The sequence below is a fragment of the Sycon ciliatum genome, chromosome 10 (genome assembly GCF_964019385.1).
Source record: "Sycon ciliatum chromosome 10, ocSycCili1.1, whole genome shotgun sequence".
Classification (NCBI taxonomy): Eukaryota; Metazoa; Porifera; class Calcarea; order Leucosolenida; family Sycettidae; genus Sycon; species Sycon ciliatum.
The window spans coordinates 17,540,335-17,551,132 of record NC_088652.1 but is presented as its reverse complement, the minus strand read 5'-3'; the positions used below and the strand labels follow the sequence as shown (position 1 = coordinate 17,551,132).

The following is a 10,798-nucleotide window of genomic DNA, read 5'->3' as shown; positions in this document are numbered from 1 at the left end:
AGAAATATTGAAATTCTTGCACCGGTATCAGACTAGCGTAGTCCATGTCACGATATTGGTCACATGATTGGCCGCCGTGGAATAGGCCAATCATGGCGTGATCTGAGCGGGCAGCATGCACTGATAGAGCAACCGCTTGAAGGAGAGCCAAAAGCAGTGCTCCAGGGAACAAAAGAAAATAGAGCTCTAAACAGAAAACAGCGAGATCAGGACACACCGTCAGAATTGACGCTTGCTAGCAAAATAGAGAGAGAGAACACACCTCCATCCAAATAAGGAGTCTACCTACCGGTACTACCTAGCCATAAACAACACACTTGCCAGCAGAATGAAAATGGAAAGAGCCAGCCTCTGAATATACCCAAAACGTTAGGAAACTACTAAACACCTGTACTTAAATAAGAAGAGCCTATTGGAGAATAGATTATTAGAGTAAGAAAAGAGAAAGCACAGCCACAGAAGATCGCGACTCTCGTAAAAGATATATCAAGTATGGAAAGGCAACAACAGCACGCTGATGACACGAGTACGGCGGTTCTGGTTCGAAGACACCGGCCCAGGCGTGCAGTGGCGCTAATTCGAAGGGATTGAGTTTCACAGATCAGAATAGAGCTAGAATTTCCAATAGCAGGCAACAGCAGCGAGGAAGAGGGACTGTCACAGACAGGTCACACGTCAAGTGCAGCAGGAAACGAACGCAAGCAAACCTCGCCGACTGGATGGTCGAGCGATACAAACGTTTCTTTACTTTTTCAGAGAAAACGAGATGATCCACCACGTGAAGTGCTCGACTGCAGAGAGTCGACGGTGGGCCGTAAGAGAAGGAAAGATAGCGTTGGGAGAACGTTGGTGGTAGACAATCGGCGCTGTATGCGTCGGTAGGTCAACTAATTGTGTGTTTTATGTAGGTAGAGAGAAGGTACGCCGCTCGCAGGGCGTGGACGACAATAGCAGAGAGATAGAGGGAGACGGTGAGTGACAAGCAGAAAACAGCAACACAGCCAGCTGAGGTGTGAGACGTCGTTGACGGTGGAGATGACAATGTCAGTGTAGGCTCTGGCCAACTGTACGCCGCGCCTGTTGCAATGCACGTGCCGATATCGGAGACTGCTGCTGCTGCGGGTACGAGTGCACCGCACGAGCACATGCACACATAATAATATGTAAAATAATACCTCTGCACAGCAGACCTGGATATGTGGTGGCCGGCATTGTTGATTATTTACTTAGCATAGCATCATGTCTCATACTACCAGTACTACTGAGCGTTAGTGCCAGCAGTAGCAGATGATGATGATGAGGAGTGTCCGTTTTGACGATGCCGTGCCCTTCCATTCTCCTCGGCCGGAGGGTTGCCAAGGCGCTCGGGCAGCGGTGACGTAGGCGGGCTGAGCGTGGTGTCATCGTCGGTGGTCATTTCGTCATCGCTGCGACTGTCGCCCTTGACGTGGCCGGAGAGCACCGAGTTGCTGATGACCTTCCAGATCAGATAAGACCAGAAGACGTGCAGGACGAAGAGCAGCGACAGCAGGCCAAAGAAGACCTTGTGCAGCGGCCATGGGCCATACTGCTTCGGGCAGTGGTACTGCACACAGGAGCACGTACACGTTCACGCACACCCACACGCACGCACGCGGCATATCCAGAAAATACAGCTAAAGCAACGACGGCATTTCCCCGTGACAGCAGCACGTAATACAAAATGCGAACAAGACTGCCACTGTCACAGAAATAGAGGTCAGAAGTGCCATTCCCAGAGCACTGCCAGCTGTCATCGATACCAGTGATCAGTGAACAAAATAATTAATGACCGGGGAGCGTTAACCCCCAACCACGGTCAGCATAAGTGCAGCCCTGTCATGATTCCTTATACCGAAGTCGTGTATAAAAGCCGCGGCTTATATGACCTTTTGGGGAAATTTTGCAGGCTTCAGACAAGCTTCTATACAAGACAGGTATTTCTATGTATGTCAACACTAAAACCAGGCGTATGTGCCGACAGTGTATCTGGAAAATCAGGCTTGTATTCAAAATAGGCTTCTATATGAGACAGACTTTAATACAAGACACTACGATATCTCATGTATGATGGCAATGGTTTCTTCGTCTACGAAGCCCATTGGTGGTTCCACACAAGCATGTCTGAATCCTCTCCCCTAATTTTACCGTCATCAGGAATTCCACAGAGACGCCTGCCATCATGTGCAGCACTGGCAAGGTGGAACATCCTCTTATACGAAGCGCCAAGAGTCCTCAACAAGCCCATTCCCTCCACGCCCCTCAACTTGTTTCACGCGGGAGGAGGGTCCAGCACCATCGACGTACCAGTTGCCAGATGGTCGGTAAGTGACACTCCGAGTACATAGAAGCACACTGAGCAACAACGCAGTTTGCACCCTCGGCACCTCACACAGCCATCGCAGCATAGTTGTGAATCGCACCAAAACAGAGAGAGCACTCTGGATCTCAGCGTACTCGCGTACATTACTTGTTCATACCATATTTGACAATGCCCTTTGGGCCCCCCCCCCCCCCCCCCACACACACATACACACACAAGTGGTGTACTTGAATGCATGGATTCACCACAGGCATTAGCGTAAAGAAAACATTCTATCCCCGGTGCCCAGCAACGTACCCAGACGGAATGCAGCAGGTACGCCGGGAACACGTAGAGACGGGTGATGTAGAAGAGGACGGCGAAGAGGATGAAGAACAGCTCCGTCAGCTTGTCCTTGAGCCAGTGAGAGCCAAGCTCACGCTTGTGTCGCGTGTAACCGGTGATCTGAGCACCGGCGAGCAACAACAACAACAACAACAACAACAGCAGCAGCAACAACAACGAAAGAACAACAGCAGTGTACACATCCAGATAGAAACAACTCGTCGTAACACAAACTGTTGACATTTTTCGACTCGTGCGCAACTGTGGCTGCACTGAGGTTGAAATTTTACGACTCGCCTGACTTTTAGTTGTGTGGAGAAATCGTGCTGACTGGACAGGGCCCTCTCGGCCGGGGGACATTGTTCATACGGAAAATAACTAATATAAATCATACTAGTATGTGATACGAGGGGCCTACTCATTACCTAGTGCACTTCATTTTGGTCCGGGTGGACCCAGTTTGCCCCGGAAGTCCTTCCGTACGTACTCTAGGTGGACAAAATTTCGGCGCATTCAAATTTCAGCCTCCCAGGGCTAAAACACATTTCGGCTGCATTAAATTTTCGCCCTGTACTGCTGCCGCCTGTATACAGTGCCACACTGAACATTGGAAAACAAAATTTCGGCCGCAACAAATTTTCGGCCAAACATGACCAGGCCGAAAATAGCCGAAAGTAAATCTGCGCCGAATATCTGTTGACTCACAGTACACGCACAAAAGCACGCGTCCCCATACACAGTAAAACCCGTGTTTGCCCGGCCCTGTACCAAGCGGAATCCTGTGTTGACCGGACAAATTCCCATGCACCAAAGTGCTGTGGGTCGACTCGCTTCCCTGGATCAAGCGGAATCCTGTCGTATCAGGACAGTTTCTGTTGTACCAAGGGCGCCCAGTAAGTGCAGGTTTTACTGTACATGCAAGCACACGTTCACAAGTCAGCACGTGTGCTAACATATGAACAGAAGCTATCACTCAATCTCAACTAACACCAGGTAGATTATTACATAATTCATCAACTGACATATTGACACCGACACGTGCAATTGATGTCAGAATCGTGTTTCACCCAAGTCTGGCAGGCAATGTCCATGCAGACCGTACCAACAAAAAAGCACATGAAGACTGGCCACCGCACCCGTGAAAGGTGCGCACATCCATACTTGATGCACGTGCTTATGCATGAGCGGAAAAAGAACTCTCGATTCTGCCAAAAACAGCGACTTTTCGCCATATAAGCACAAGTCCGGCACTTTTGTGCGCGCGTGGTGTGATGGAAGTACGGTATACGGTACTTTGTTGACATCTGATGTCATTACTTTCTCAGCAAGGTGGCAGATGTCCATAATATATGCCCTACACAGGACATCCCCCCCCCCCCTTCAATGCAACAAATATGTCGTCATAGATAAAGCAAGGTCGACACGATTCAATATCTAATTTCATTTCAGAAGCACTGATCGCGCCATGATGCATGGAATTCGCCCGCACACCTATACACGCACACACGCGCATGCTCATACAAACATGCACACACACGCACCCCTCCCCCCCCCCCACACACACACCGGTATACACGCGCACACATACACACACGCACACCACCACCACCACACGCGCACACACCACACGCACGCACACACACACACACACCGGTATACACGCACACGCAACATACCTTGGCCAACTCCAGCCACGGGTCCGCAATGTCATGACACAGCATGATCAGCGCACCGATCGGCACGTAGTTCACCGAGAACGATAACGATATCAGACCCAGCGTGGCGATATGATGGATCAACATCTCCCAGAAGTCCTTCTTGCGTTGCTCAAAGCAGTGCGAGATCGTCAGTGACAAGTAAAAGCTCATCTCTCCCATATAGTAGCAGAACTCCTCCAGATCAACGTAGCGATGCGGATACTGCCGCCAGCAGTCTTCCACATCGTAAAAGTACGACTTGCGCGGCACCGTGTACCAGCCGATGAACAGAAGAGAGAAGTAGCCGCATGCTCGCCAGCTACTGTCCAGGAACTTCACCATCTTGTTGGGCAGCGCAGACAGGCCGCGCTGCCTGAACCAGCGCTGCACTTTGCGCTCTGTCCATCCTGTGGCCTTGATCAGGGCCGAGATCTCCGCATCTTTCGGGTTGCCGCGGCACTCCTTGAACAGTCGCTCCCCCAGCTCATTGGCTACCGGTTTCGGAACCACACGTTCATTGATTTCGAAATAACGTCCAATGGGACGCGTGATGAACTTGGAAAACAAATGGCGTACAACTAGAAGTATCAGGGCCAGAGAGATCACGACCAAATAGTGCTGTGGCAGCGGCTTGATTCCGTCCTCGCCCCGAAGAACCAGCTCCCACGTAACTCCTTTCGGCAGCCAAAAAGGCTCACCGAGTGTCCAGATATCACTAAATTCCCACTGTGCAACCATCTCCTGGTGTGAAACAAGAAGACAGCTCTCGGAGAGGGATATATTATGGAGTCCTCAATTTCAGTTGTAAGGCTTCACGCCCTGCCGCCGTTGCCGGGTAATGGTCAAGACCTAAACTATTTCGGTCAAGCAAGAATTTTAATTGTTTTGAAAAAGGAAAGGAAAATAATTCTTTCGCCCACGACAGTACGCACAGCATGCACGCGCACCGTACAATCGAGATGGCGTCCTAGCTGTACGACTACCAGACTACGCCGCGTTATGATTTCGGCTTGAGACAAACCTGCTTCTTGGCAGAAACTGTAGAACTACGAATAGAAGTAGAAGAAAAAGGGCCAAAGAATTTTCTTGTGTTGTGATGGAAGCGTAAGCTAGCCCCGTACAAAATGTAGCTTCTCGTTGGCCTGAGAGTCTTGAGCGAGTTGAGGCCTGAGGCAAAGGAGTAAAATAGGTAGATCATACTACTACGTAGATGTCGGGGCCAAGGTCTACCGGTAGCCAAGCCCTGTATAGGCTGTAATAGGCTGTATGTGCATGGGGATGTGGTCAGACTCATCGAATGACTAGATCTGTGGGAGTCTGTGCCAGGCAAGGGAGTCGTCAAAATATTTTGACGACTCCATGGTCTGTGCACGTGTCAAGAGTAACTCTTGTTTTTCGGAAGTACTACGAAGCGTGTTTGCAGATAACCAGTGAATCAGTGATGATAAGCAGTTTCCCGAAGTGTTTTTGGAGCACTTCGATCTTCACTCTACAGTCACACCATCTGATCAGCTTCTGGTATGTTCTTTTGTAACCCGCCAGTGATTATCATCATGAACATGAGCTCCATGCATGATCTCCTCCATCAATACCAAGCTCGAAGCCGGCCGCCATCTAGATCTGCCACCAGCTCCCTAGCAATGGGTGTAGCTGCTTTTACGCCTTTTGGCTCTTGCGTTGGTCAGTGATTTCGCAATCAACCCGAACGAAGAAGACAGAGCAGCGTCTTCTTCGTTTGAGTTGATTGCGAAATCACAGACACTGAGATGTGGGAGCTGGAGTGTCTTTCAAGATGAAAAAATGGAAAAAGAAGATGCCTGGTCCCAGACGGGAAATTCCCTGCTTTGCAAACAAAAAAGTCCACTTGCAGCACCAGGAGTTGTAAAATACCGATTCCCTGACGTGCTGAATGTGCTGATGGCATTTACTAGTATGGGATATGGCAGTGATGTGCCGGTGACCTCATCAATCATGTCTCATGATCACGATTTTTCGAAACCTGCTTGCTTGCTTCATTGTACAAAAGAAGTGAATGCAATCAAGCCCGTTTCGCTCCAATATTATTGGCAAGATTTCAAAGTGTTTGCGAGGGAACATTGCAGCATTCTGCCTGCTGTGTGAGGTCCACTTCACTTGGCCATAATGGCGACACCCTACCCCACTGGTGCGCCCAGCGCCCCGCCGCCGTCGAGTGGCGAGTTCAAAACTCAAGTCCAGCTCTTGATCTCGTGCACGAATCTTGTGGACAAGGACATCTTGTCCAAGTCGGATCCGATCTGCGTGGTGGATATGCTCCAGGGAACAATCGACGCTAGCCGTGGAAAATTCACGGAGGTCAGACGCGTTGTTTTGTATTCGGAAAATCTGGGAACAAAGAGGGGTGTTTTGGGGAATCACTACGTTGAGGTCTTGTTATGAAAAAATTAGGCTAGAAAAATCAATATGAGAGCATGCCACGCATTCCATACAATATTTGATCTGGTCAATATAACAGTGGACCTAGTCAACGACAGCTCCGCTTTGTAACAGTGGATCTAAATTGTATGTCGCTTCCATGACACATACGTAGACTCAGAGTTGCAACAAAACTGGCACTGGCTGTGTGCCTTGTCATTCTGTGTGGCACATACATTTACATTACTACTGTCGTGAACATGGCAATACGGTCGAATGACTCGGGGCCGGCGCCCTCAGTGCATACAGAACGTTGCATGCATGCAGTGCACATGCTGATCGTATGCGTACTCACGGCTGCATGGCCAGCGCACTGGGGCCGCTTAACCTCAGTCTGGATTTCCATGTCCACGACAGTAGCATACAGGTTTTACACTGTTATAGCCGGATATCTGTACAAGGAAGTACTGGCACATCCGATACTGTAAAAGGCAGACATTTTCGGTGGTGTTTTATTTTCGGTAACTTCGGTGCCGAAATTTTTACCGAAAATAAAACGCACCGAAAATGTCTGTAGTAGTACACTTACCTGGAAAACGGGTTAACCGAAAATTTCCCTCCACCGAACCGCCGAAATTGGAGAATACCGAAAATATTACACCACCGATTTTTTTGGCTTTTACAGTAACTAAGAGCACATAACCCACAAGAATATGCAACTCGCTCATACAGTGCTGTCCCCGCGGAATTTCAAGTTGGCGTCGTTTTTATGATGCGCTGCTCCTCGCACAGTGATTTGCGACATTTGTAGAGGAGTTCCAACGCATTACAGTTGCACGTATCCTTGAACTAGTTTGCACAGTACCACATGCGGATCTGTCCACCACAGATCAAGGATACGTCTCGTACTACGTGTACGACGTGCATTGCATCTTCAACACGACAACTTGAAATTCTGTTGGGACAGCGCCCATAGTGGGGCTGCACGTTCTAGGGGTTTTTGTGGTGTAGTGCTATGCTTTGGGTGTTGGTTTGGCACATGTGTGTTTCCCCGATTATGTTCGTATGTACAAGAAAATTACCCCCCCCCCCCCCCCCCCCCGAGTTTGCAACTACATGTATGCGCGTGGTCTTTGAAGGCGAACACTCACTTCGCATTTTCCACGTCCACTTCACGTCAAGCACATTTCGCATCACATCCAACAAAGCTAACGCATGCACACAGTCTGGAGATCTGCGTTGATTTGTATTAACCCTTTATTGGCTGGCTCATACATTGATCGAACACCGATGATCGATGGAGTAAACATTTTGAAATTATCGTAACTTTGGTCAAGTCTCGGTCTCTTGGAAAGATCAAAATATGTAGGTCGAAGAAAAAACTCTCAGCTGTCGCCTCGACCAATTTTCAAAGCGATAGGAAAAGCGGTTCTTGAGTTATAGCACTCGTAATGTTGGCCCCGGGAAATTTGCGCTCAGATCGAGATGCGTGGGTCAACGGCTGAGATTTCCCCTGCTTACGTCACCTGTTGACAAGGCTACACCGATTCAACTTCAAAGTAGGTTCCCGGGGTCTCTACCAAAATATTTGAGTTAGATACGAGCAACAGGACTGAAATGGTGGATAGAGATCGATGTCGAGCGTGAGCCCAGCGCTGGTGCGCCTTCCCTGGCTTGCAGTGCTGGGCCAGTGCATCCCGTGGAGCCGAGTGTAGGCTCATCGCGCTCCTCTCGTCAAGGGCTTTCCAGGATGCCCAAGATCGTGGAATTTGTCCAGTGCAAACTAAAGTTACGTCCAATTTAGGTACAGATTTGGCGATTGCGTGGGCTTGCTTATATTTTAATCGGCCAATAAAGGGTTAACCACCGTGTGACTTTCTGTCGGGGACCGGAGTGCTATTTTTACTACTCTGTCACCACCAGGACTCGAACCAGGGACCGTGAGGTCCAGCAGGAAAGAAAGTGTTAGGAATACAGCACCTCATTAGCAGCATTGTTATCTGAGAATTAGCCCGGGGTCGTGAAACTCGGAGTTGCTCATACAACCGAAACAACCTTACCCCCGCCTTGCTAAGTTGTGCACTGATATATTTGTATAGCGGTGCCTGACCATTCTCTGTTTCCCAGAGTATCGTTTAGATCTCAGGCAAAAGAAAGGTTTGGAATTCACGTATGATAGTTGGCAACAGGGAAACCTGGTACAGCGTGCAGGTGCTATTCACGCTGTGCTGACTTCAGTGGAGTTTGAAAGTGCTGAGGAAAAGCCTTTTTCTGGTTTGTACATACAGTTCGTGGACAATTCGACTTGAATGCACAGTGGTACAGTACCGTACGCACTTGATTAGAAGCCCCTCTCGAATAAAAGCCCTCTTGAATAATAGCCCCCCTACAAGGACTGTTTGAAAAAATACAAGCCCCTCTCGAATAGAAGCCCGGACTACTATTCACAAAGCATGGGGTGACCGGGTAGTGCCATGTATGAAGGTCAAGTGTGCAAAAAACACCCCGTGCATGTTCATATTGGTACATGTTCTGGTCGACGTAGTGTGTGCAAACTAGCTCGGGGCCGAGTTGCTGTGAATATGAAAGTTTTAAAGATTCAATTGGAATACTGGTATGGAATGAAACAATAAAAGCCCCTCTTGAATAGAAGCCTCCTCAAAATTGGTATTGAAAAAATAGTACGGTATTTGCCATTGGAGGCTGTGGAAGGTTGCCAGAGATTTTCTTCGTATGCATACGCACGGTCTATCCCAAGTGCCTTGTACCGAGATGTCAGTTTGGAGAAGATTGAACGACTCTTTGGGATGTTATGGGTTGGTGTGCTAACTTGTCTGTGTGTGGTATGTGTGTGTGTATACATGTATGTTCGTCGCGACGTGTGCTTTTGCAGGTGGGTAGAACTGAGCACATCAAGGACAATCTGAACCCATCCTTCACCAAAGCCATCACTGTAGATTTTTTCTTTGAGGAGATCCAGCACCTGCACTTCATTGTTTACGACGTGGACAAGCCTGGGCAGAACCTGAGAGCTGGTGGTGGAGAGTTGCTCGGTGAAGCCAAGACACAGCTGGGAAAGGTCAGTGCACGGGTGTATTCAGGTGTGACAGGGGGGGGGGGGGGGGGGGGGAGAGACAGACAGAGACAGAATAGGAGAGAGACAGAATAGGAGAGAGACAGAAAGAGAGGCAGAGAGACAGAGAGAGACTTGTGCGTGCGTGCATGAGTGTACATGTGTGTACTTCATGTGTTGGCGTATGTATCAGCGGGTCACATGTACAAGTACACAGACTGAATTTGTGTTTCTGACCACGAATTTCACAGCTCTTTGAAGTTTGAATACAAATTGAATCTGTGCTCACATCACTACATGCATGGGCAAATGGGAAAATTCAAAATTCTTTGTTCAAGCCTGCATTCCAGCTGTGATTTCGGCCGGTCAAAAACTGGTTTGGGTGGCTCTGGCGAATCACTTTTGCAATCGCGGCTATGGAGCAGCATTTGCCATGACTCGACTTTCGGCCTTTGTAACTTTGCCTCTGTATGTTCTATCCAGGGTGCTTTGTACTGAAGTGTTTCACGTGTGGAGTAAAGCTGTGTTCACAGGCGCGAGGATGCGGTACGCTTGCGGTTCATGCGTGCCCAAACGCGCGTTCAGGCTTTCACAAAAAACAGCAATTTGAGTCGTATTTAGCGCGTGCGACACCTTCGAGTACTAATTTTTTGGCCCCGCCGGTGAAAGTGACTGGCATGTACGCTGAATTCCAACATGTTGGAATTTCCATTTCGGCGCGTTTCCGTACGCATGGCGCCCCAAAAGCCAGCAAAATACGCACAAACGTGTGGTTTCACGCATACACGCGCCAGTTGTGAACACAGCTTTAGTGGTCTGTTGACAGACTCATTTTGCAACTCAGTCAACCTCTATCACTCTCTCTCCCTCTCTCTCTCTCTCCCTCTCTCTCTCTCTCCCTCTCTCTCTCTCTCTCTCTCTCTCTCTCTCTCTCTCTCTCTCAATCTCTCTCTCTCTCTCTCTCTCTCT

The 10,798-nt window shown here is 48.9% G+C and overlaps 2 protein-coding genes across 2 annotated transcripts in view; one reads left to right on the top strand and one right to left on the bottom strand.

The window, feature by feature from the left end:
* Positions 1–7: 7 nt before the first annotated feature.
* Positions 8–5,498, bottom strand: LOC135826485 (ceramide synthase 6-like). Its single transcript, XM_065339094.1, has 3 exons — positions 4,342–5,498; positions 2,639–2,785; positions 8–1,585 (listed from the first exon to the last, which is right to left on the bottom strand). The coding sequence occupies exons 1-3, from the start codon at positions 5,098–5,100 to the stop codon at positions 1,259–1,261; spliced, it is 1,233 nt and encodes a 410-aa protein (XP_065195166.1). The 5' UTR covers positions 5,101–5,498; the 3' UTR covers positions 8–1,258.
* A 910-nt stretch (positions 5,499–6,408) lies between these two features.
* LOC135826483 (copine-1-like) overlaps positions 6,409–10,798 on the top strand; it is a 24,996-nt gene continuing 20,606 nt past the window's right edge. Inside the window, exons 1-2 of the mRNA XM_065339092.1 lie at positions 6,409–6,696; positions 9,650–9,835. Of these exons, the coding sequence (XP_065195164.1) occupies positions 6,505–6,696; positions 9,650–9,835 (378 nt within the window). The 5' untranslated portion in view covers positions 6,409–6,504. The remainder of the gene's footprint in view (positions 6,697–9,649; positions 9,836–10,798) is intronic.